The 26,972-nt window shown below is 44.6% G+C and overlaps 1 protein-coding gene and 1 non-coding gene across 2 annotated transcripts in view; one reads left to right on the plus strand and one right to left on the minus strand.

Annotated features, from left to right (window-relative positions):
* The window catches only part of ABHD6 (abhydrolase domain containing 6, acylglycerol lipase), a 48,675-nt gene that overhangs the window by 20,569 nt on the left and 1,134 nt on the right, over positions 1-26,972 (plus strand). The window contains exons 2-8 of the mRNA XM_052650148.1: positions 1,987-2,139; positions 12,737-12,893; positions 14,258-14,371; positions 15,717-15,849; positions 18,571-18,728; positions 22,004-22,058; positions 22,300-22,400. Of these exons, the coding sequence (XP_052506108.1) occupies positions 2,021-2,139; positions 12,737-12,893; positions 14,258-14,371; positions 15,717-15,849; positions 18,571-18,728; positions 22,004-22,058; positions 22,300-22,400 (837 nt within the window). The 5' untranslated portion in view covers positions 1,987-2,020. The remainder of the gene's footprint in view (positions 1-1,986; positions 2,140-12,736; positions 12,894-14,257; positions 14,372-15,716; positions 15,850-18,570; positions 18,729-22,003; positions 22,059-22,299; positions 22,401-26,972) is intronic.
* On the minus strand, positions 16,418-16,522 carry LOC128058192 (U6 spliceosomal RNA). The gene has a single exon (XR_008200414.1). It is a non-coding gene; the product is annotated as a U6 spliceosomal RNA (small nuclear RNA).

A 26,972-nucleotide genomic window follows, 5' to 3' on the forward strand; every position in this document is an offset into this window, starting at 1 on the left:
CGCTCAGCTTTCTTCACAGTCCAACTCTCACATCCATACATGACCACTGGAAAAACCATAGCCTTGACTAGACAGACCTTGGTTGGCAAAGTAATGTCTCTGCTTTTCAATATGCTATCTAGGTTGGTCATAACTTTCCTTCCAAGGAGTAGATGCTTCCAAGGAGCATCTTTTAATTTCATGGCTGCAATCACCATCTGCAGTGATTTTTAATAGTGGATAAAGCTCTCACCATGCCTGTTTGATGAGGTTGGTATACTGTGTCAAGGGTTAGCAAATTGCAACCTGAAGCCTGTTTTTTACAATAAAATCTTACTGGGATATGGTCACACCCATTCATTTCATGTTGTACGGCTGCTGTCTCACTGCAAAGGCAGCTTGAGTAATTATGACAGAGACCTATGACCCACAACGCTGAACTATGTATCATCTGCCTTTTACAGAAGAAGTTGGCTGACCCCCACACTCAGTGGTCTTGAGGTCATACTGTGCCATCATGAAATCATTATACAATTGAAGTATACATCAGTTGATAGAGGTGTATGGGGCAGAGCTCTCTGTTTCACAGGAGATATAAAGGAGCCCATGATTTGCTAGATGTGTGCTTTTTCTTGAAGAAGAGTCCTTTTTATGTTAGTGAGATGCACACTTAACACAAGTGACTGAGTCCTCAGGTGACAAAGGGCCACACCTGACTACAGATCCTAGCAGGCGTTGTCTTCTCTATTGGGGAGGATGACGGAACTTGAAATACTTTTTAAATTCTATGGAAAATAAACCATGTTGTTCATGAGACAGAACTGGGTGGGGATCTCTAATTGACAGGTGACTTCTAGAGCCCATGGAAATGGGTCAGGCCCCAGTCTGGGTGCTGGGGATACAATCCCTGCCCTCCTGGGGCTCCCATTCTAGCCTGCACATGTGTCTTCCAAGTCTTTGGGAGGACATCAGAAGGTGCACTGGAAGCTCGGATGTTGACGTGTTCCCTCCTAAATTTTTATTGTGTATTACTTATTTTTGAATAGCCCATATATGAATAGGGCTTCCCTGGTGGCTCAGACAGTAAAAAATCTGCATGCAATGCAGGAGACCCAGGTTTGATCACTGGGTTGGGAAGATCCCCTGGAGAATGTATTGGCACCCCACTCCAGTAACCTTGCCTGAAGAATCCCATGGACAGAGGAGCTTGGCGGGCACAGTCCATGGGGTCACAAAGAGTCGGACACAACTGAGCAACTAACACTTCACTTCAGGCATGTACATGATAACCAAAAGATTTTAAAAGGTAGACTGTGAAAAGCAAGTTTCCCTCTATCCCTGACTCCCAGCTGCCTGATTCCCCACCTCAGATGCAACTGCTATTACTGGTTTCATGTATACCTTCCAGTGATATTCTATGTATAGATAGGCATTCATGTGCATGTGTGTTATTTTTATTTCTTTCTCTCTCTCTCTGTCTTTCAGGTCTTCTATCCTTCTCTAACTTTTAATTTTTAAAAACTGCAAACCTAATAGGAAAGTTGAAGGTTACAGTTGGGTTCACCAGTACATTTCACCACCTTTACTTTATTTCTCCCTTCTCTATACACACACACACACACACACAAACACATATATACATTTTTTCTTCCTCAACTTTTAAAAGTGAGTAGCAGATATTACTATATTTTATCCCTTAATATTTTCTTCAGCAAATGCTGTGAACAAGGATGTTTTCTTACATATAAACATAACCACAACTTCATCACTGCAGTCACTGATCTAATAATATTGTCTAATAACCAGTCCTTATTCCAGTTTCCCCAGTTGTTCTTAAAATTTCCTTTATAGCTTAAAAAAATATCCAGGATCATCTCAAGGATTCCTCATTACATACACTTTTTTCCTCCTGATGCTTCTCTTCATTCTGGGTCATTCACTTCTCACTTCCACTTTGCTTCTTCACCGTGTCTCCTGAGACAGAGTTTCAGTACTCTCTCTTTTCAGCCCCTCTAGGTATAAGCCAGACCTAAAGAGCAGGATGGATCTTGACGTGGTTAACATGTTTGTGATCGCGGGTGGGACGCTGGCCCTTCCGATCCTGGCATTTGTAGCCTCATTTCTCCTGTGGCCTTCAGCCCTGATAAGAATCTATTACTGGTAAGTTCATTTTACAGTTCAAAATTTTCAAGGGTATCATGATCACACCGCTTTCTTTGCTTTGTGGTTGTGGCTGTTCGACATTTATCCTGAAATATTCCGGACATGGGGGCTTCCCAGGTGGCGCTAGTGGTAAGGACCCTCCCTGCAATGCAGGAAACATAAGAGACATGGTTTTGATCCTGGGTTGGAAAGATCCCCTGGAGGAGAAAATGGCAGCCTACTCCAGTATTCTTGCCTGGAAAATCCCATAGACAGAGGAGCCTGACAGGCTACAATCTGTGGGGTCACAGAGTCGGACGTGACTGAGTGGCTGAGCACTCATTTCAGACTTGCAGAAAAGTTGAAAGGTGTCCTTTTTGGAATGTTGGGAATGTTCCTGAAGAATTGGTACTGGTAGCTTCTCACCAGGTAAATTCTTCCAGGTTTCCAATGGTGTCTTTGCTCAGGAGACCACTCTCTCTCCTGAAGTCACTGATTCTGTGTGCATTTGTAGGAAGGCATTTGGTTTTTCTTGGTCATTGGATTCTGATCCAGTGATGTTTTTGACAGGTACGGTGATAGTCACTGAAAAATGAGTTAGAAACACCAGAATCACGAACATGGCTTGGGTAGGACAGAATGTTTTTTGATTTGTCTAAAAGTGTTCATTAGTAAAGTGACAGGAAAAAAGTTTCCAAAACTTCTGTCATTCTTAAATCATTTTCACGCTTCTTGCCGTGTTTGCACACCACCTCTAGTTTTCTTTTGTGTTTTCTTTAGAGTAAATGACTTTAAAACAAAATCTTACATTAATTTCTGAGTGACATAAATATCACTACCTTTAGTGGAAAGCTTGCCATCCTTGCCACAAACAATAAATTAATATAAAAAGTAAAAATGAGCACAATGCTTTGCACTCTGTTCATGAATTCTAGCCTAGATACCGTTGCCTGCCAAGGACTGACTCCTTTCTCTTTGTTACAAAAGCTGAGAGATGTGAGAGCTGCAGAGCTTTTCTCCTTTGATAAAAGCAGGTTTATGGTTGAAAAGAGAGAGAATTTCTCATGACGTGCTTCAGTAACTTTTCATGCCACAGTCCATTTACCAGAGAAAATCACCCCTCACACGCCCATGAATTCATCCCATGATGACGGAAGTACTCAAATCAACCTGGTTCCTCTCTGTGCCATAGGGAAGCACATTGAGATTTAACCAGGACTTCTGGAACATAGGACTACCTTCTGAGCCCCCAAGGAAGAATGCAGGGAAACTGTGCTTGTGCCCTTTATCTGCCCTCCCTTCTGGCTCCCTTTTGTTTCATTAGAGGGTGGAATTTTCCGCCTGCCAGCCAGGCTCTGATCCTTGAAAAGAAGCTAATTGAACAGAAGGGAGCTTTCATCTTTCACTCTCTCTTGTGGGGAGGTGATGACCCCTTTAGTGGGTTACCTAAGACCCACCTCTGTGTTGATGAAGCTAAGACTCTGGCTGCTTAGAGGCCATTGCCTTTGCAGCACTCCAGCACAGCAGGAGTGCTGTGGGGCCAAGACGCCTATGGGATCCCTGATGTGGAGAGACCAGAGTGGTGTGCCCCCCTCAGTCCTGCAGAGGCACCGAGGACCTATGCACACAAATTCCATTTTTTTTAAGTCAAAGTGAAGCAGAGAGCGCAGCTCTGTGATGTGTCCCATAACCGTGGATGTGGCTGCAAACAGAGATGTGATTGTTCCACCCAAAGGCTATTTCTACCAACCACACATGGAAACCAGCCTCTGTGCTGCACAGTCCCCCACCCCCAAGTTCCTCAGGCCATCATGGAGAGAGCTTTAGGACTGTTAGAATAATTTAGATGCTTGATCTTTCAAGAGAAAATTAATGTCATTGCAAATAATTGACTTTTTTGAGTTAAAACTCGTGGTTTAGACTTCACCATTTTAAAGCATACATTTAATTGGTTTTTATATATTCACAGTATTGTGAATTGCCACCATCTAATTGAGAACATTCTCATCTCCCCTCACAAGAACCCCCATACCTGTTAACAGGTACTCCCTGTTTTCTCTCTTCATCCCCTGGCAACTAGTAATCTGTCTCTTTGGATTTTCCTGTTGGTGACATTTTTGTGTTTGGCTTCTTGCACTTTTCAAGGCTCACCCGTGCTGCAGCATGTATCTGTACTTCATTCATTGTGATGACTGCATAGTGGTCCATGGTGTGGTTTACACCGCATGTGATTCATCCAAATGGACATTTGTGTTGGTTCCACTTTTTGGCTATTATGAAGAATGCCTCATCGCATGGAATTCACTTTTATTAACAAGTGAAGTTCAGTGAAGTGAAAGTCACTCAGTCGTGATTGACTCTTTGTGACCACATGGACTATACAGTCCATGGAATTCTCCAGGCCAGAATACTGGAGTGGGTAGCCTTTCCCTGCTCCAGGGGATCTTCCCAACCCAGGGATCAAACCCAGGTCTCCTGAATTGCAGGCAGATTCTATTAACAAGTAATACCGCCGAAATTCAGAGGGGCCCCACAGAGAACACTCAGCCCTTTATTTCACCCCACAGGCGCATGTGACTGTAAAGCCTGCCCTGGCCTGTCACTCCACTCAGAGCTGTAGCTGGAGGATGAACACAATGCTCTTTATTTCATGAACTCGGCCACACAGGCCAAGAAGAAACCCCAGTTGGCTGTCGGGTGAAAATCCTGGAAATCCTTGCGGATTATGCCGGGTAGTGTTGTGGCATGGGGACTGTGATTATAGTATTAGAACCTGTAATGCCACTCCAGAGAGCTGCCCAAATTCTTGTGAGCGGCTCCCCCGACCCCACCGAGACGCACAGCCTGTCTCCTTCAAGTCACCTCACCGTGAGTGACACTGACACAGTGGTTGTCATAGGATGAGCAGCTTTGTGTCAGTCCCCATGTCCCTTAACCACAGCTACTCCTCCAAAGGCCTTCAGCCACTCAGCTGCCCGTGACGGCCGCCTGTAGGCTCCCCCTGCAGACCTGGCTCAGTTTAGTTAATTTTTAGGATCGCGGCGTGAACAGGAACAGCAGGCAGCACGGGTAACTGCTGTTGCTGCTGCTTAGCCGCTCAGTCGTGTCCGAGTCTTTGTGACCCCCTGGACTGTAGCCTGCCAGGCTCCTCTGTGCATGTGATTTTCCAGGCAAGAATACTGGAGTGGGTTGCCATGCCCTCCTCCAGGGGATCTTCCCCACCCATGGATCGAACACGGTCTCCTGTGGCTCCTTCATTGCAGGTGGACTCTTTACTGCTGAGCCACCAGAGGAGCCCGCAGAGGTAGCTGGACATCCCAAAGACTCTGAGCCTCCCTGCCGAGCAAGCATGTGGGTGTGAGGATGGCCTCTCAGGTTCCCTCTGTCCCTGGACTTCCCTGTGGGTCTCCTGAGCTCCTTGGGGGTCAGCAGCAGTGTCCCCAGTGGGCCACAGCCAGTCTTGGCAACAGCTCTCTCTGGGTCTAAGTGTCCCTGGAGCGTGGCTGGCACAGTCCCACAGTGATGGGGACTGTGGTTGCTCCTTCAGGAGGCACCACGTGCTTGGCCGAGAGAGTCCACAGAGAGCCGTGCTGAGGATGCCGTCGCCACTGTGGGTGACATCAGGGGCCACTCTGGTTTTCATTGTATGAACTGTCAACACTGTTCACGGGATGAAAAAACTAACATTTTAAAAGATTTTTGTTTTCCCAAAGAAACTCAGTTGTGCAATCAAGAAATCATATACTTAAGAAAGAAGCGGATAAGAATTAGAAAAAAAGAAATAAACTGATGTTTCAGATGGCTTGATTGTGTACATAGAGAGTCTGAAATAATAATGATATCTGTGGATTATTTATTAGAATTAAAAAGTGAATTTGGCAAGATTGCTAAATACAAGATAAGTTAACAGGACTTCCCTGGCAGTCCAGTGGTTAAGACTCTGTGCTTCCACTGCAGAGGACATGTGTTCGATCCCTGGTCCAGGAACTAAAATTCCACATGCTATACAGTGGAATTAAAAATAAATTTTAAAATGAATAAATAAATAAAGATATTTCAGGACTCTTGGCCTGAGATAAAGTCCAAAACCTTGCATTAGTCAACATGGCGATGTATTAAAAAAAATCAGTTTTATTCTTATTTCATAGCAACAAACAAATAGAACGTTTAAAGTCTTTTACTGATACCATTTACCATAAGGAAAGAAGTAGTGCTGTATTTTACAACATGAATGATCCTTACAAACATAATATCAAGTGGAAGTAGTCAAATACAAATAACTTACTGTATGATAAAGTCCTACAGCATGTAAAACCCTCTTGTTTGAAGGGGAGCTAGTGGTCACCTTTAGGAGGTAAAGCATCTGTGATGCTGGTCGTAGTCTAGAGCCTGATCTGGGCGGCAGATGGTGGGCTCATCCACTTTGTGCAGATTCATCAGGCTGTACACTTATAATATGTGTGCCTTTCTATATTCTTTATACTTCCATGGAAAGTTACTCTAAAAAACAACAGTGAAGAATGTGGAGAAATTGGGTCCCTCATATTTTGCTAGTGGGAATGGGAAATGATGCAGGCATTTTGGAATACAATCTGGGAATTTCTCAAAAGGTTAGAAAAGGTTTTTTTTTTTAAAAAAAAGCTGCTATATGACCCAGAAATTCTACTCTTAGGTGAATTGAAAACAGGAGAACAGAAAACATAGATCCACAGGAAAACTGATATATGTATGTTCATAATGGCATTATCCCTAAGAGCTGAGAGGTGGAAACAACGGTCCGTCAACAGATAAATGGATAAACAAATGTGACCTATCCATACAATGGAATATTATTTAGCCTGAAAAAGGAATGAAATACTTTTGATTTCTCCATCAAATATGAATGAGAGTCTTGCTGGGTAGAGTATTCGTGGTTGTATATTCTTCCCTTTGATCACTTTAAATATATCACACGATTCACTTCTGGCTTGTAGAGTTTCTACTGAGAAATCAAAAACTTTCCAGAAAAGCAACAGTTAAGAGAATTCAGCACCACCAAACCAGCTTTATTAAAAATGCTAAAGGAACTTCTCTAGGCAGGAAACGTAAGAGAAGGAAAAGACCTACACAAAATAAACCCAGAACAATTAAGAAAATGGCAGTAGGATCATACACATTGATAGTTACCTTATCAGTTCAGTCCAGTTCAGTCGTTCAGTCCAGTTCAGTCGTTCAGTCATGTCTGACTCTTTGCAACCCCATGAACCATAGCACGCCAGGCCTCCCTGTCCATCACCAACTCCTGGAGCCTACCCAAACTCATGTCCATCGAATCGGTGATGCCATCCAACCATCTCATCCTCTGTCGTCCCCTTCTCCTGCTGCCCTCAATCTTTCCCAGCATCAGGATCTTTTCAAATGAATCAGCTCTTTGCATGAGGTGGCCAAAGTATTGGAGTTTCAGCTTCAGCATCAGTCCTTCCAATGAACACCCAGGACTGATCTCCTTTAGGATGGACTGGTTGGATCTCCTTGCAGTCCAAGGGACTCTCAAGAGTCTTCTCCAACACCACAGTTCAAGAGGATCAATTCTTTGGTGCTCAGCTTTCTTTATAGTCCAACCCTCACATCCATACATGACTACTGGGAAAACCATGGCCTTGACTAGATGGACCTTGGATGGCAAAGTAATGTCTCTGCTTTTTAATATGCTGTCTGCTGCTGCTGCTGCTAAGTCGCTTCAGTCGTGTCTGACTCTGTGCGACCCCATAGACGGCAGCCCACCAGGCTCCTCCGTCCCTGGGATTCTCCAGGCAAGAACACTGGAGTGGGTTGCCATTTCCTTCGCCAATGCATGAAAGTGAAAAGTGAAGGTCAAGTCGCTCAGTCGTGTCCGACTCTTCGTGACCCCATGGACTGGAGCCTACCAGGCTCCTCAGTCCATGGGATTTTCCAGGCAAGAGTACTGGAGTGGAATGCCATCGCCTTCTCTGAATATGCTGTCTAGGTTGGTCATAACTTTCCTTCCAAGGAGTAAGCTTATATGTAAACGCATTAAATGCACCAACTAAAAGATGTAGACTGGCTGGGCAGGTGAAAACCTGTGTACATATGCACTTCTACTTAACAGACCACTCTACTTAACCCCCCAAATTGTATGTAAGTATTTTATATAGTTAGGTTAATCATGTTTCCATTATGGCTTGCAACTGTAATTATCTTTTATTTTTTGTCTGGCTATTGATTGTGAAAACTGAGCATCTTTTACTGTTGTGGATATATAACTGTTATTTGCTTAATCCCATTGTATCATGGGTCAACAGAAAATGATAGAATTCTGTATCAGTTACTACCATTTAATAGAAAATCCTGTAATCATTTTTTAAAATAAAATTAAAAAAAAGGAATGAAGTACTGATACGTTCTATAGTGGATGAACTTGAAAACATGTTAAGTAAAATATATCAGACACAAAAGGCCACATATTGAATAGACCCATTTATAGAAAATGTGTAGAATCCATAGAGACTTGAGGTGAGCTGGTGGATGCCCGGAGGCACAAGGGGAGGGAGATGGGAAGTGAGTGATAATGGGTATGGATTTCTTTCTCTTTTTTTATTGTGCTAAAATATACACAATACAAAATTTACCATTTTAACTGCTTTTTAAGTGGGTAGTTGAGTTTCTTTTTGATGGAAATGTTCCAGGATTAATGGTGATGGTTGTATAACTTTATGAACACTAAAACTATCAGTTGTACCATTTAAAAGGGTAAATTTTAGGGTATATAAACTGCATCTCTATAAAAAGAAATGAATATTCAACATCCTTGTTATTAGGGAACATGCAAATCAAAACCTCAGTGATACCTTACACACACATTAGGATAGGTGTTAGTTTTAAAAAAAATGAAAAATAGCAAGTTTTGGTGAGTATGTAGAGAAGTTGGAACCCTTGCGCTTTGCTGGTAGAAATGTAAAGTGGTATAACTACCATGCAAAAGTTTAGGGGTTCCTCGGAAAGTTTAACACAGAATTATTTTTTGTGTGTGTGTGGGGGTGTGTGCGTGCGTGCGTGCGTGTGTGCATGCGCGCACTCAGTCATGTCCAGTTGCTTGCAACCTCATGGACTGCAGCCCGCCAGGCTCCTCTGTCCTTGGGATTTCCCAGGCAAGAATACTGGAGGGGGTTGCCGTTTCCTCCTCTAGGAGATGTTCCCAACCCAGGGATCGAACCTGGATCTCCTGGCTTGCAGGCAGATTCTCCTACACCACTGACCCACTGAGGGAGCACCATCAGAATTACTGTATGATCCAACTATTCTACTTCTGGGTATATACATCAAAGTATTGAAAGCAAGGACTCAAACAGATCCTTATTTACCAGTGTACATAGCAGTGTTATTCATAATTGCCAACAGAATGGAAATAATCCAAATGTCCATCAACCGATAAATGATAAACAAGATGTGTTATATACATACAGTGGGATATTATTCAACCTTACAAAGCAAAAAAATTCTGATGTAGTGCAGAAAACGGATGAACTTTGAAAGCATTATGCTAAGTGAAATAATCCAGTCACCAAAGAACAGATATTGTATGATTCCACTTATATGGCTGTCATAGGTGTTACAAAATTTTCCATGTTTTTCCCTTGAATTTTGGCAAATGGTATATTTGAAGAATAGAATCTTTTTTATATAATACTGAAAGTGCCATTTATTGGCTACTTCCTGTGTGTTGGGCATTGAACAAAACTGTAACGGCTTATCTCATTTAAAAAAAATTTTTTTTTATTATCTCTTTTAGTCTTAACCATGTCCTCAGTAGAATGCAATAGTTTTCCATATTGTAGATGAGGAAATTGAGTTTCATGATCATATAGCCAAAAAATGAATGAGCTGGGATATAAATAAGTGAACAAATTCATGTTACCATGTCATGACTTAGAACTTTGAAATATGCATATTTTGTCATAAAGAGAGCTGTTAAGCTAGCCAGTTTTATTGTATCTTTAATGTTTTGAGTAGGCAATATATTCATTGAAAAAGTACTAAAAAGAACATGATAAGTCTCCCTCCCACCATTATTCCCTCTCCACCTACCTGTCAAGAGTATTTCATACCTCCGCTCCAGATACTCATCTTAATAGCATCTTGTATATGATCCCATGCTTTTTGTATGCAAGTACAAGTAACTATAAATATTTATCTTCCTCTCCCTCTCCCTTTATTTTATACAAAGGGTTTAAAGCTGATCCACTTAGGCTATTTGCTATTGCATATCTTGGGTACCTCTTTGGTACGAAGTATACCACAAAGTCAATCTCTGATTGAATTAATTATCTTGCATCTTGGAGGATTCTTCATATAGAGTGTTCAATTTCTTTAGATGGTAATTTCATATTGAAATAATTTCCAGGCCAAACTCCAGCACTGCCAAGTCTTATGTAACCCAGAGAAGCTGAGCTTTCAACCAACTGCCATATGTTGTAAGGAGTAAAACCAGAGAACAGATGAGATAATTCTTAAGAAACAAGTTCTTACTCCCAAAGTCTGTAGGAAAAATATATCTGGAGTGCAAGGCAGAGGAGGGCATATGACTTCTATTGAGCTTATGTACCATAGTGGAAATAATGTCTCTGCAAAATCAAATGTGTGTTACCATAAATTCTGCATCACAATGAAAATCCACACTTTTTTGTGGTTTAATTTTTTTGTCAATTAAAATCCACTTCTTGAGAACAATCAGCTTCTTTGAAATCACAGTATCACTAAATATGAGAAAGATTTTGTTTGGCCAGCCCTGGTCTGTAAGTGATTCCCTGGACCCAGGAAAGGGACCAAGTTTCCAGAGCCCTGAAGACAAGGGATAACACCCCAAAATATGGCCTCATCTTCCACTCCACATTCATTGGCCAGGCAGCCATCAAAAGCAAAGGCCACATCTCCCAATACCTGGGAGACAAATACTGTATCACCTTATAAACTGATTGCTTCTCTGAGGTGCCCTCAGCTGTATTTCTGGAGAAACTTCAAGAGCAAGTTGAGGAGCAGCTGTCCTTCTATGAGACTGAAGAGGTGCCCTGCAGGAATCTGGATGTTGTGATAGAGACAATTGTTCAGGCAGAGGAAGCTGATGCTGAGATTACTAGGGAGCTGGAGAAACAGGAGAAGAAATGCTTGAAGAAGAAAAAGAAGGGCTGGTTGCATTTCCCCTCACATATTTGGAAAACTGCAGCAGTGCTCAGGAGGAGTGCCAGGAGACGAGCGCAAGACCGAAGAAGAAGAAAGTGGAAGCCTCAGGAGGCCCGTCGGGAGACTAGAATGGAGGAGTCATCTGTGTCTTTCTCCAAACCCAAGAAAAAGAAATCCTCTTCCAAGGAGGAGCTGGTTAGTAGTGATCTTGAAGAGACAGCTGGCGGTGGAAGTCTTCCCAGAGGAAGAGATCTTTCCCAATAGAGGAACCAGTTAGTGACCCTGAAGGGTCAGGAAACAAGAGTATCCCCAAGAAAAAGGGGGAGATTCTCCTCCAGGGAGGAACTGTAACCAGTCGACCTGAAGAGGCTGCTGCCAGCAAGAGCATCAGCTGCAAGGGATGAGAAAGTTCCTAAGAGCTGTCCCAGGAAGACTAGACTGGATGTTTCACCGAAAGGTCAGGCCCATGGAGCTGTTTCACAACCCATCCCCTGTGTCCCAGTGAGAACTAATTTCCAAGAATAGATAAATAAATAAGGCTAAGACTCAAATGCAGAGATTTTGTTGGTTGAAATCAGCTTGCTCAGATAGAATCACAAGCAGGCAAATGTGTTTCTCACAGAGAGGCAGTCACTGGAATCACTCAAGGCGACAGCTGTGAGGTGTGTGGAGTCCTGAGACAACAAGGAATTCAGACATCTCCTGGTCAGTCTCCGGTTGTCCTCTCTTCCCATGCAGGGATGTGTGGGTGTGGAGTAACCCCTCCACCAGCAATGGCAGCCTTGATGACAGAGTCTGATTCCTCATCTCCACAAATAAATAGTAAGTTGCAGGTGACAAGAGGGAACACACTTTATCTTTAAGTCTTTTGATGCATTTCCTACCAATTAAAGTATCTCTGTGGTAAGGTCTTCCAGGCCAGCTGCACTGCGCCCTGCGGCACTCAGGCCCGCAAGTCCACGGCTGCTCGGCCCAGATTTCAGGCATCAGTGAACATGGCCCACCAGGAGCTGCCAGCCAGCTCTCCGCAAGGGGAAACCACCTTTGTCTTGGCCTCTCCAGAGTCCTTCCCAGCCCTACCACCAGCCGTTTTGAATTCTCCTGAAACTCAACTGAGCCCTACCACCAGCCTTCTTTGCCCTGCGATTCAAACTACTAAAAATACTTATTAACAGGGTTATTGCATGTGATGCTTCTTAAGAAAATGTCCCCTTTTCCCTCTCTGATAGTGTGCTTAGAAACATTTATACCAGAATATTCACGTAAGGTGCTTTCTGGAATGGCCTGAGTTAGTGGTCCTCAAGGGTGACTGTGTAGAGGACGAGGGCTGGGAGAATCGTTGCTCTTACTTCGAAGTAAAGCTGTACAGAGTCCGCCTCCCGAAGCTGGTTCTCTGGCGCTCGCTGACTTTGATTTTGCCTGTGTTTTCCGTCCCCAGGTACTGGCGGAGGACGCTGGGCATGCAGGTCCGCTATGTGCGCCACGGAGACTATCAGTTCTGCTACTCTTTCCGTGGCAGGCCTGGCCACAAACCTTCCATCCTCATGCTCCACGGGTTCTCTGCCCACAAGGACATGTGGCTCAGCATGGTCAAGGTGGGGTGCTAGAGCCCTCCCTCCTCAGTGGGTGTCACTCAGTAAAAAAAAAAAAAGAAGAGAGGGGGTTCTACTTGAATATGATGTCATCAGGAGTGGTAGAAAGCAGAGGGAACCTGGTATAATGGCTCAAAGCACCCTAAACTAGTGTAGTATATTATTCAGATCCTTTTATCAGACAGGACTTACTGAGCTGATGTTATTTATAAAATCAGTGCCTCACCAACGATTTTACCTTATGACTATTTCTTTGGAAAGTTTCTGATACTCTGCTTCATATTCGGACTGTGATGACTATCAAAGGCCAGGTTTTGAAAAGTCATTTCTGTATACTCCAGGATTCCCCTCTTCTTCCCTTTTCTGCTTCTCCTCCTCTCTCCCCATCTCCTCTTCCTCTCTTCCTTCCATTTCTGCTTTCTCTTTTCCTTAGCCCTTTAGAGAAGCAGTCTTGATCTGACAGCTTTCTGGGATGGTTTCTCAAATCACTCACTTTCTGTCCTGGTTTATTTGGTTGTGTCAGCTTGCTTTAGTTGGTAAAAGTGAACAGCTGGTAAAGATAGGGGCTGGGAGAGGTCTGGCAGAGAAGGACCCCAGGCTCCCACCTCAAGCAGGACCTGACTAATCCCAGGCATGCTCTACATTAAGACGAAAAGGCTCACACATCCCCTAGTTTCTTATTTCCAGAGTTCAGTATGAGGACAGTCATTGTGCTTTAATGAACCTCTGACTTCCTCTTCATCTTTCATAGAACTGGTTAGTTGTTTATTGATAGCTGATATATCTCAAATTCCTGGTTAAATGTGGCATATATTTAAATGGAAGAAGGTGTTTAGGATAAAAATACCTAAGGAATTAGATCTTAATGTTAAAAAAAAAAAAAAAGAGTTAAGACCATAGCGGAATCAGACATGATTCTTAGGAGAAGTGTTACTCTTGTGGGCTCTGGAGCTGACCGGGGCTCTTGGAGAACAGAATCACCCAGTGTATTAATGGTTGCAAGTTGGTGGCTGCAAGACTGGGATAAGCATAGAAGGGATGAAGGAAAGGAGAAGGAAGCAGGGCCTGCCAACTGGTGTCAGGAAAGAGCGAAGGATGCAAGCTGCTCCCCGACCTCTGCTCTCCCCTTTCCAGTCATCCCGAGGACTCTCACATTAGACTGTGGGGGCTTCTGCTCTCCGTAAGGCTCCTGGCAGTGTTTATTCATGTCAGATGTTACTAGGGGAAGACACGGGATGGTTTAGGTTCCTTCCTCCCCAGCGGGGAGGCTGTCCAGGTCACTTGGTAAGTTGGGGGAGCCTCCCCAGAAACATGGGCAGACATGTTCTGACACCACATTCTGACTCTCTGGGCCTGTGTGTCTGCAGTTCCTCCCGAAGAACCTGCACCTGGTCTGCGTGGACATGCCAGGGCATGAGGGCACCACCCGCTCCTCACTGGATGACCTGTCCATAGATGGGCAAGTCAAGAGGATACACCAGGTAAGCAGGGGGGCTCCACCAAAAGACTGCCCAGGTGGGTCTTGCCCACCGTCGCATCCTCAAGTCTGAAGAGCAGTCAACACGGGTTCTGTGTCGACTCATAATTGCAAACAGAATGGCAGCAGCCCAGTGGCATCCTCGGTCAGCTGTAGAGGGCCAGGGGTTATTGCTGACTTCTTTAAACGTATTATAACTGTTTCTGGAGAAATACAATCTCATTTTCTCAACTCTTCAAAAAGGGAGTTTAGAATTCCTCAAGACCGTTTATTTTTTTAGAGTGTATTTTTTTGGTTACCAGCTGCTTGCTGACGGTAACAGCATGTCTGCCTCGTTGTGGAGGATGGGGAGGGTGATCTTTTCATTTTGTTCTGATTTAGTATCTTTCTTCAGCCCTGTCTGACTGAGCTTTCAAAGTCATGGGGCTCATGAACCATTTCAAAATGTAATGGTTCATACTCTCCAAGTTGTCATTAAATATTTTCTCCATTCAAGGATGTTTATTTAATGTCTGCCCCTCTCCTCTCTTTAAACTGTGTATTATTTGGAAGCAAGGAACCTTGTTTCTTTGACCTTTTGCTGTATCCTGAGCAGCTGACCATGGTTGCTTGTACATAATAGATACCCAATAAATATTTTTTAGATGAATGGGTAGATGTAGGGGATAGTTGGTTGAATGGTTGGATAGAGGGAAAGTTGGATGGATGGTTGGATGGATGGTCGAATGGTTGAATAGATGAATGGATAGATAGTTATATGAATGGATGTTTGGATGGTTGAATAGATGGATGGGTGGATAGCTGTATGAATGGATGGGTGAATGGTCGGGTAGACAGATGGATAGACAGTTACATCAGTGGATATTTAGATGGATGGGAAGCGCTGGAAATTATAGCCAGTCAGCAAACTATGGCCTGTGGGCTTCATTTGATCTGCCACTAAGCTGTTTATTGGAAGACAGCCACAGTCACCTGTTTACATGTTGGCTTTAGCTGCTTTTGTACTACAGTAGGAGAGTTGAATAGTTGCAGCAGAGATAATAGGCACACAGAGCAGAAAATATTTACTCTTGGGATCTTTATTTTAAAAATTTGTGGGCTCATGAATTTGAGGGATCTTTGTTGATTTTATACTTACAAACGACCCCTCAATAACCTATGTGAGGTAAAGAAAAGTACGTGCATATAACAGGGCTCATCTGGATAATCTAGTAGATTTCAGATCCCCTTTCGTCAATAGCCCTTTTCTGCTTGTCCCCATAGGAAGTACAAAAGTTTTCAACTCTGGAATCCCCATTGTCATTGCCCACAGTTGTGTAACCAAGCCCCTTTCTCATTTCCCTTTCTAGTTTGTAGAATGCCTCAAGCTGAACAAAAAGCCCTTCCACCTGGTAGGCACCTCCATGGGCGGCCACGTGGCTGGGGTGTATGCTGCTTACTACCCATCAGATGTCTGCAGCCTGTCCCTTGTGTGCCCTGCTGGTGAGTTGTAAGACTCAGATCCCCCTGTGAGTGATGTGGACGCAGCGGGACCTGAATCTCTGAAGAAGTCAATGGCGGTTTCTGCTGTGACTGTCTTTTTAGAATCATTTTTTTGACAATATTGTAGAGATAGTAAAAAAAGATTGCCTTAGTGGTACAATCAAGCAGTAGTTGCATAACCATAATTATAACTATATTGAGCTTTAAAACATAGAGCCAGCTTTGTCCCACAAAGAATCGGAGGTGGTTATTTTAAAAGTGTATAAAACTTCACAGCATGTAAATACTTTGAAGTATAATGATAATATTAACGTCTAACATTTATTAAATTTTTATGAGCTAAACTCTTTATATGGATTTAATCCTTGCCATAACCTTGTGAGGTGAAAGTACTGTTATTATGTGTCTTTCTTTTTTGGCTGAAAACTCAGAGATCTTTTTCATTGCAAGATTTTTTTTTTTAAATCAACAAACTTGGGTGTCTGATCTTAAATGCGTTCATGTCTACTTGAGCTGTAACATGTCCTCAGAAATTATGATCTGAAGTTGGATTTTTAAAAAAAATTTTTAAAATATGGAGCACTTAATGAATTTGCATGTCATCCTTGCACAAGAGCTATGCTGATCTGAATCTGTATTGTTCCAGTTTTAGCATATATGCTACTGAGACTAAGATTAAAATTGGATTTAAAACTTACATACATATATATGTATATAAATCTTCATGCTTGAATTTATAGCATGTTAGTAAGAAAGATGTTTCTTTCTTTTTCCTTCTCTTGCTTCTCTCTTCATCCCTGGTAATTTACTGGAGTATGGTTTACACATAGTAAATTGTCCAGATTTTCAACCTATCTCAGTGGCTTTTTACATATGTAATTATTATCCAGATAAGGATAGTATGCCCATTTTATAGGTGCACATTATGTTAGTGCTGGAGCCAGGATAGGAACTGGCCCTAAGCTATCTGACTCCAGAACCCAAGCTGTGGCTTTTGGAGAAGTCCTTTCATATTCACTACCTCTTTTGTATGACTCATATCCATTACCTTTACCCACTAGAACCCGACCATGAACTGAACTTGTGCACCTTCTACTGAAACATAACTAGATTTATCTTTGAAACCTTTCAACTCATTCAGAAAGTTAAGTTTTCAGGTCTATTAAGCTCGTTGAAATTGAAGGCAAGTTCCCAAAGGGTTTTCCTTTTCCCAAGCACTGTGTGTGAACTCATTTGATCTTATAATGATACAGTCTAAGAATTGGAGGGGACTTACCAAGTGGTCCAGGGGTTAAGACTCTGCTCCCAAAGCAGAGGGCGTGGGTTCAATCCCTGGTTGGGAAACTAAGACCCCGTATGTTGCACAACTCAGCCAAGAAAAAACGAAGAATTGGAGGCCCTCTGGAATGTTATTAGATTTTAAATCACTTATGGAAGGTCAGCTCTAACTGACTAACTGATTTTTTTGAGTGTATATTCATTTGCCCAGAGAAGAGTTTTATACCTGAGTTTCCATTAGAAAGTTAGAATTGAATTTGTTTGTATGCAAAAATGAAAAGATGCACTTTTTTTTTTACTTTGAAATAATTTTAAATTTATAGAAATGTTGCGAAGATAGTACCCTTTACCCAGTTCTCTCCTTGAACAGCTCACATAGCTCAGCAAATTTGTCACAACCAGGAAACCAACATGGGTGTATTACTATTAACTAAAGTCAGGCTTTATTTAGATTTCATTAGTTTTTCTACAATTGTCCTTTTCTGTTGCCGGATCCAATTCAGGATATACCACATGCCATTTAGTTTAGGATTATTTTTAAAGCAAAAAGAAATAGATCATGTAATCTGTCCATGGCATCATGAGAGCTGCAGGGTGCGCACGTTAGATTTAGAGGAGTTGCTGAATATAGGAGATTTATGAATTTCTGTAGCACAGTGTGGCTTCCACTGCCTCTCTTTCTAAGCTCTAGCTCTTCAGCTAAGTTAAACACCTAGAAACTTGCTCAGTGTTGGAAATGAAATTAGTTTTACGCCCCTTCATACACCAGCTTGTGTAAACTCTCGTGTCCTGCGTCAGGTGATAGAAAATGATGGTCAGTCTCAAGGCTCTTACGGCTCAGGATTGCCTAATGGTCCCCTGGAGGAAGAGGGACTGTGTAGAGGGCAGTCCTGCCCTCCTGCCCCAACGTGTGGGACAGCTCCAAAGGGGACTCACTCTCACTGCATCCTATGTGCTGACCCCAAATAAGAGATTATTCAGTGGGTCCAGGCTGAAGGACGGAGCACTCAGTCAGTCCACTCTAGCCATGCGTTTCACCAGGTCTCCTCTCAGCCCGTACAGAAGTGTGAGGGGGCCTCAGGCAGGGTGTCTCCTAGACTCTCAGACTCATTTCAGTCCTACGGCTGAATGCCCTGGCAGCTTAAGTGCAGATTCTGATGTAAGAGACTCAGGGGAGGGGCTGAGGTGCTGCGTTTCTTACCGGCTCCCAGTTTGCGTAGCTAGCCTGTAAGATGTTCTGAAGAAAAAAAATTTTTTCCTATGTTTCTCAAATTGTGGTTTTGCCTTTGAGCAAGGATGCCAGTACCAATTAAAAAGAAATCTACCAGTGGAAAATACTTAGGACACATTAGGTCTGGGCTGATTTTGGAAGTTCTGTATATAAAATGGGGTTTGGTAAGAAGGTAGATATATTGCCAAGCTTTTTTGATTTGAATCCCCCAGGTCTGCAGTACTCAACTGATAATAAATTTGTGCAACGGCTCAAAGAACTGCAGGAGTCGGCCGCTGTAGAGAAGATTCCCTTGATCCCGACCACCCCGGAGGAGATGAGTGAGATGCTGCAGCTCTGCTCCTACATGCGCTTCAAGGTGCCCCAGCAGGTACCGTGGCCTCCACAGCCGCGTGCCTGCCTCTGCCCTGCTCAGGTGGCCAGGGCCAGCTTCCCCGCCACGTTCCCTCCTTGTCCTCAGCTTTCATTCATTCAGCAAGTGCCATGCCTGTGATGTATCCAGCACTGTGCTTGGGCACCCTGGGGAAGAAATGAGACAGAAGGCCAGGGGGAGAAGCAGTCAGTTAACAAGACAGATAATTTCGCATTGTAGTAAGTTTTCTAGAGGAAATGAAGATAGTGCTGTGCTTGAAAACAGAGAGGCAGGAGAAACTTTGATAAGGCTCTGTAAGAAAACAGCCTGAGCAGGGATGCATAAAACAGTTCAAGTTCAAGATGCTGGAAGGAGAGGCCAGGGTGACTGGAGCCCAGAGTGTGAGGGAAAGAATGGGTTGAGGTGAGGTTGGAATAGGACGCAAGGGCTGAGTCAAAGATTCTCATTTAAAAAGAAAAAAGTTTCAGGGCCCTTTTAACACCCTTAAGAATTATTGAGAACCCCAAAGAGCTTCTTTTTATGAAAGCTGTAACTATTGATGTGTACCATATTAGAAATTAAACCCCAGGAGAACTTAAAATACAAGAATACACAAGTACTCATTTCATTAGCTATCAGAATGGTGACATTATCCATCATTCTATAGACTCTGAAAATCAGCATGCTTTTGAGAGAATCATAGTGAAAAAGGCAAGCAACATTTAGTGTGATTATGAAAATAGTTTCATGTCTTATAATCCCAAGAACCGCTTTGAGAACCACTAGGCTGGATCATGTAGAACTTTTAAGAGATTATGGGAAGGAGACTGGAGTTCTTCTAAATTCAGTAGGAGAAGCACTGAAGAGTTGTAGGGGAACACAGACAGAAGCGGAGAAGCCCGTTAGTGTGCTGTATTACTCCAGGATGAGGGTGTGGACGGGATAGTAGTAGTGGAGAATGAGATCCGAGAAGCTTTGGAAAGAAGGCGGTAGGACTTACTGGCCGGTGGGAAGTGGAGGATGAGAGAATGTGAGTCACAGGTGACTTCTGATACTTTAGTTGGACAAAGGTAGTGTTTTCTTCCTCTTTTTAAAAATTTTTTTATTTTCCGGCCACGCCGCATGGCACGCAGGATGCTCATTCCCCAACTAGGGATCGAACTTGTGCTCCGTGCAGTGGAGACATGGAGTCTTAACCACTGGACTGCTAGGGAAGTCCCAAGGTAGTGTTTTCTGAGTAGGGGAAGGGGAGGGAGGGTGGGTTTGGGCATCAGCTAAGAGCTCCATTTTAGATGTGTTAAGTTCAAGTTCCCTGAGACACCATCACGTGCAGGTGTCATGTAGACAGTTAGAAATACGAGTGGAGCTGAGGGAAGTCTGGCCTGGGCTGTGTAATTAGAGCCATCAGCCAAGGATGGTATTAAAAGTCATGGGTCTAAATGAGGTTGTGCGGGAGATAGTGTGGGGAACCGAGAGTCCATGAGTGAGACCTCCCAGCAGCACATTCTCTCACTCTGTCTCAGGAGCTGGACGCTGCCTGGGGGTGGGGTAGGTCCTCCTGGGAGTTGAGAGAATGGGTTCTGTGCAGAGGTCCTGAACATGACTCATTAATGGATGTGGCCCGTCTCTGAGGAAGCATCACAGAATCAGATTCTGTGGCATGTTCTGTCCATGAAGTTCTCTTTTCAGTCATGACTTTACATTGCTCCTCTCTCAGCACTGATCTCTTTCCAGAATAGAGTAACCAAGTAGGATTTTAGAAAATTCCATGTTTTGAGTTGTCAGAGAAGTGCAGACACTGGGAGAAAAGAAATGCAGATCCCAAAGTCCTTCCCTGGTAGGCAGGGAGGAGCCCCTAGGCACTCAGCCCATTGTGTCATGTTGTATAATGACTGTGTTGGCTGGCTTGCGTCTTCCGTTCCTGCCTCTGTAAGAGCAAGGACTGTGTCTTTGGTTGTTCTCTTCCCAGCCTATGGCAAAGTGCTTGCATGAGATAGGTCTTAGGTATAGAGTGGATGGATCAGTGGACGGGAGGAAGCCTGAACAACGCAGGGATGGAGAATGGATGTGTGGGTAGATGCAGGGTAGAAGGGTGCATGAAGGGATGCATGTGCATACATCACTGATTTAGGGGTGCAGAGAGATGGATGGCTGAACGCATGGATGGATGGGAGGCTGTCTGGAAATGGCAGAGACAGAGGGTGATGGATTGGTGGATGCAGAACAGATGGATACATGGGTAGATGTATGCATATGTGATTCAGAGGTGCTGTGTGGGTGGGTGATGGATAGGTAGATGTCTGCATGAAGCAGGGATGGAGGATGGATGGGTAGCTGCAGGCTAAGTGGACACATGGATGGCCATGTGTATGTCTGAGAGATGCAGGATGGATGGATAGGCAGGGGTGCAGAGCAGGGGTGGGGTGGATGGATGGATGCAAGATGGAGAGATGCATGGGCACAGGGTAGATAGTAGAACAAGGGAAATCTCTGATGCTGAGCACAGTGTGTTGGACAGTTTGCCATTGGTCTCACCTCTGGGCTTCCACTTCCGGAAGAGTCAGATGCTGCAGCGGGTGGGTTTCGTCCAGAGCAGTTATGACTGGGTCTTCCCACTTCAGTCAGTGCGCAGGACTCCTGAGAGGGTATTGAAGGGGTTCAGTCCATTCCTAGGGAAATGAGAGGAGTGACGGCTGCTAATGTGACCCCGGGCCCCTACCTCAGGAACCCTGAGGTTGGGGAGAGGTGGGCCCCAGCACCTCTCTGGGTCGGTCTCCCAGGTCCAGGAGCCCTGGCCTGTGGGCGTGTGCTGCAGCCCACAGCCCGCGTGTCACACAGTGAGCTCCGGACATCAAAAGCCTTCCCAGAACTTCCCCAGTGGTTGATTTCTTCACTGCTTAAGGGGCCCATCATCCCCAGCAGTTAATTTTTTTAAATAGACCTTGTTTTATATTAGGTATTACTGAGTAATTACTTGATATTATTTTCATTCTGATTATGTCTCAGGATAAGCAGAGAATTCCTCATAGGTGAAGCAGCTTACATGCCACTGGGGTCCTTTGGCTTCACAGTTATTCCCAGAGTTCCTTCCTTATGAGAAAAAAAAAGCCTCTTATGAACCTAAGGCCCCATTAAATTTGCATGGCCATCAAGGGAATTTGGAGACCAGGCCTTACAAACCTTGACAACGCCCGAAACTGCTGGTCTTTGATTTCCCCTCTGTCCCAGACCCTTCTGAGGCCTGAGGATATGAATCCTCCCTCGCCTTCTGACTTTGGGTTATTTATCCCTAGATCCTGCAGGGCCTTGTCGACGTCCGCATCCCTCACAACACCTTCTACCGAAAGCGTAAGTAGCCCTGTGTTGACCTCTGAGCCTGTGACACATCTTATGGGTGGCTGGCTCATCTTCCTTACATTTCTGAGACTTTGAGAGTTTTCTGGGACCCCTCAAGAAAGGCGCAGTGCCGTAGACTCAAAGACTATATACCCTGTATATATCCTATATATCTATATACACTACATATTTCCTAAACTTGATGGTGTCCACAGCACAGCCCACACTCACTTTATTTTCCTTCCCTCCAAAGTGTTTTTGGAAATCGTCAGTGAGAAGTCGAGATACTCCCTCCATCAGAACATGGACAAGATTAAGGTCCCTACGCAGATAATCTGGGGGAAACAAGACCAGGTATGTGGCGTGTCCCGGGGCTGCCTGTGCCAGTTACACCAGCCTCCAAGGACAAACTCGTGGTCCTTTATGAAGGGAGCCTGGCTGCTCTCTGATACCAGGGAGAGGTGGCGCACACCTGGTGCCAAGTGCCGGCGTTCACAGGGAGTTGAGGGCAGTGACACTGACCTCTTAAAATGTGTGACAATTTGAAAGCGTGTTTGTAAATTATCTTTCTCAAAGCCATATAGTCACATGGTACAGAAACCTTGAAAGAGTACAGAAGGATGGATAAGAGTACTCTCAGTCTCTTTGACATCCTAGATCCCAGTTCCCATTTCTTCAAGGCAGCACTTAACATTCGTGTGTGTTTCTTTTAAATTTTCTAAGGCAACGGTTTTTGCACACGCTTTTTCTAAAAGGGCCAGATAGTAAATATTTGCAACTCTACGGGTGATAAGTTCCTGTTATATCTGTTCAGCTCTTCTGTTGTGATGGTGACATACAGAGCAAATGGCAGGCAGAGCTCCAGGAAGCCTGCAGTCACAAAGCAGGCAGGGGCTGTTGTTTGCCGGTTTCTATTCTAAGCATCTGTCAGCATGCATAAGGAAGTGTTATGTATAAGATTTTCAAACATGCAGTATATACAGTTTCGCACATTAATTGCTTCATACATATGAGAAATAGGTACCTTGGCAATCATTTCATATCAGCTTGAAGAGATCCACACATTCTAGTGCTTTAAATATTTTATTTTAAGATAATCTCACATTTACAGGATAATTGTAAAAGTAGTACAGAGTACTCCTGTATCTACTTTACCTAGTTTCATCAGTTTTAACTGCTTGTTCAAAAATTCACATGCTATAAGGTTTACCTTGTCGCACACCCCACTGTGGCCCAGGTGTAGAACGCTGCTGTCATCCTGTAAGTTCTCCCTTGCCCATTTGCAGTTCGTCTCCATTCCTGCCCCAGCACTGTTCAACCACTGACCTGCTTCCTGCTTCTGAAGTCTTGTCTACAATTCAGCTATCTGAAATTTTCATAACATGCTATTTTACAGTGGTAGTCTCTTGCATCTGGCTTCTTCCACTCAAGCGTGATGTTTCTGAGGGTCATCTGTATCGTCGCCTATGCCAACGAATTGTTCCTTTCTATTGCTGAGCGTCATTCCATGATATGTACGTGCCACGTCTTGCTTATTACCAACTTGTTAACATCTACCTCCTCGTCTAGACAGATGTAGAAATATGTGTTTAGGGGCCCTTTGGAGTAAGCTGCTTACGTCATGTCCCTTTACCCCCAGTGCTTCAAGGGGTACTTACTGCAACCCAGAATATTATCTCACATGATCGCAGGACATTGTCACACTTGGGACATGTAACATTGATGACATAGCTTTTAACTAACGTACAGTCCCTATTTCAGATGGATTCCTTGTTTCAGGGACGTCCTACGTAGACTGCTCCTCCTCCTGCCCCTGTAACCAGGATCACATACTGCGTATCGTGTCTTTTTAGTTTCCTTTTGTATAAAATGATGCCCTCTTTCGGCCTTTATCTTTCATAACACTGAGATATTTGAAAACTGTGGGCCAGTTTTTTTGGGGGGGGAGCAGTTATTTTACAAAATGTTTCTCAGTTTGAGTTGGTTGGCTGTTTCCTCATGATTAAATTTGGGATACATATCCCTGGCCAGAATATCTCATGGGTAGTAAGACTTCACATCCTCAGAAGCAGAATGACTTTCCTTCAGTGGTGGAAATTTTTTAAACTGTTATTTATTTGGGGGGCTGCACCGGATGGCATGTGGAATCTTAGTTCCTCAACCAGGGATTGAAACTACCCTAGGCAGTGGAAGCCTCTTAACCTCTGGCCTGCCTGGAACATCCCAGTGATGGGAATTTTGATTGATTGTGACATCTGATTTCTTATTTCTCCACTTGCAACTAATAAGGAGTTTGCGGGGAGGCACTTTGAGACCATGTGGATATCCTGGTCCTCATCAAACATTTCCCTCTAGATTTGCCATTCGTGAATGGTTGTTGTCCAAAACAAAATTTCATGGGAGCTGCATAGTACTCCATCATCTGCTGCATTAATGCCCTATTGATGGTCACTTAGGTCATTTTCAGTTTTTTGTCACTAAACCACACCTTGATGTGCATCGTTATGCATGTGTGTTTGCAGTGTGAGAGCATATCTGAAGGGTCAGTTCTTAGATGTGGAATAGCTTGATCAAAGGCTTCGTGCATTTTAAAATTTTGACAGGCTTTTTGATAGGCTTTGTCAGATGGCTCTGTTAGTTTGCTAGGCCTGCTGTAACAAAGTACCACAAATTGGGAGGCTTAAACAACAGAATTACGTTAGCTTCCAGTTCTGGCATACAGATACACTGGGGGCTTTCCTGGTGGCTCAGATAGTATAGAATCTGCCTGCAGTGCAGGAGAGCTGGGTTCAACCCCTGGGGCAGGTAGATCCCCTGGAGAAGGAAATGGCAACCCACTCCAGTATTCTTGCCTGGAGAACTCCAGGGACAGAGGAGCCTGGTGAGCTACAGTCCGTGGGGTCGCAAAGAGTTGGACATGACTGAGCGACTAACACTGTAACACCAGTTCTGGAGACTAAGAGTCCAAGACCCAGGCCGCAGCAGACTGGTTCCTTGTGGGAGCTGGGAAGCAGAGCCCGTTCCCTGCCTTTCTCTGAGCTCCTGGGAGTTTGCTGGTGCACTTTGGGGTTCCGTGCCTCACCCTGACCTCTGCCTTCACCTTCACATGATGTCGTCCCGGTGCCTGTGCATCTCTGGGTTTAAACCTCTCATTTTTGTAAGACGCCAGTTATGATAGATTAGGGGTCCACGTACTAGATTAGGAGTTCACCCTGCTCCAGTATGACGTCATCCTAACTAATTATGGCCACGATGACCCTGTTTCCCACTAAAGTCACATTTTGTTAGAACTTGAACATATGAATTTGGAGAGGGGGCACAATCCATCCATAATAAACCTGCCAATGAAATACCGACTTACACTTCAGAAACTCCCTTTTTGTTTGCAGCCATTCTTTAGAAATCATATCTTACTGAATGTTCTTGAAAACTTTAAAACAAGAGGTGGTGGTGGGAAATGGGGCCTTTATAAGGCCTGCAGGCAGACAGAATTACAGTGTCTGTCAAAGGGTATCTGGTCATCTCACGCTGTTGACCATCGTGAGAAGAGAAATGGGAGCAGAGCTATCCCTGTTGAGAGAGCGCCCCTGTGGACACTGAGGTGAAAGCCACCATTGTGAGCCCTGGGCAGACTGCACATGCCCACCGTGTGTGTGATGTGAACACAGGCAGGAAGTCAGGCTGTACTTCAACTGCCCATGACTGTGGGAGGCCCAGGAGAGGAGACTGGGGAGAGGCCAGGTCTGTGCCCCTGGTGCAGGGGGCAGGAAGGGCGGAGGCGCCGGGCACCATCAGCCAGGCACCTGAGAATGCCCAGCACAGGAACCAGGGCATCAGGAGGAGGGAGGACTCATGTGCCCCCTTCACAGCAGCCAAGGCACTGAAAGCAGCTTTGTGGACGCCTGAGCGGAGACGCGGGACCCAGGCAGGGCCAGCAGGTGGTCATTCAGTCAGAAACCAGAGCTGGGACAATGACGGCCTTTCTTCATCTCAAATCCCCAAGGTGACGTGGGCTCTCAGGGACCAGCAGGGAGAGGCGAGATCGCGTCACGCTCCCCGTCAGCTGTTCCTTCTTGTGTTTTCTCAGCCCAGGGTGCCCTGTGCTCTGCTCGCCCTACTTCCTGGTGGGCAGCAAATCTTGGTATTACCAGTCTGGGTTGAGGAGAATAAAGCTCAAAAGCAGATAGTGCTCGAATTTGTTGGGATTTTGCTTTTGGCGTTAAGGCCGGAGTAGAGGGGCCGCCTTGTCTGGTTTGGGGGGGTGAGGTGAAGGCAAAAGCGGTGAAGCGAAGAGGGTGAATATAAATCTGACCCTGAAGGAGGAGAAAGTCAGTTGACTGAGTTGGGGTAATAGCAAGGTGTAACCCAGGTGAAAATGGCAGGGAGTTTGAAAACCTGGGAAAGTGGTGGGCTTCATATGGGAAAAACATTGGCTGTTATTCACACACTTCAGGGTCTGAGGTCACACAGCTTGGGGATCCCCTGAGGGCTTTCAGGACCTAGTCCTCTGGTTTGTGATAATTCGTGTCTGCCTCTTGCATCTGTCCTGTGTGGCCTCCCCACAGCTTGGCCTCCCCTGGACCAGCTGCAGGGTGCACTCTCCTGGCCCAGCCCTATCATGTGTCTGTCCTTAACATAGCCCCAAGGTTCCCCACTGCCCTCAGACTGAGACTTGACTCCCAGCACGGCCAGATGTACAGATCCACCCTCCCCGCTCACACGGCTGTCCCTTGCACGCGCCATCCTCCCACCCTTGTGCTGTCCCTCTTCCACGATCCCCCTCCCCTGTGGCTCCTCAGCTCCCAGGATCCTCCCTCATCAGAGTCTTCGCCACTTTGCGCTGCACTTGTCTGCGTTCCAGTCTGGCTTCCCCACCATACCAGGGCATCCTCAGGGCAGGGCCTGTGTTTCCAGTGCAGTAACACT

This window comes from Budorcas taxicolor, chromosome 1, assembly GCF_023091745.1.
Source record: "Budorcas taxicolor isolate Tak-1 chromosome 1, Takin1.1, whole genome shotgun sequence".
Classification (NCBI taxonomy): Eukaryota; Metazoa; Chordata; class Mammalia; order Artiodactyla; family Bovidae; genus Budorcas; species Budorcas taxicolor.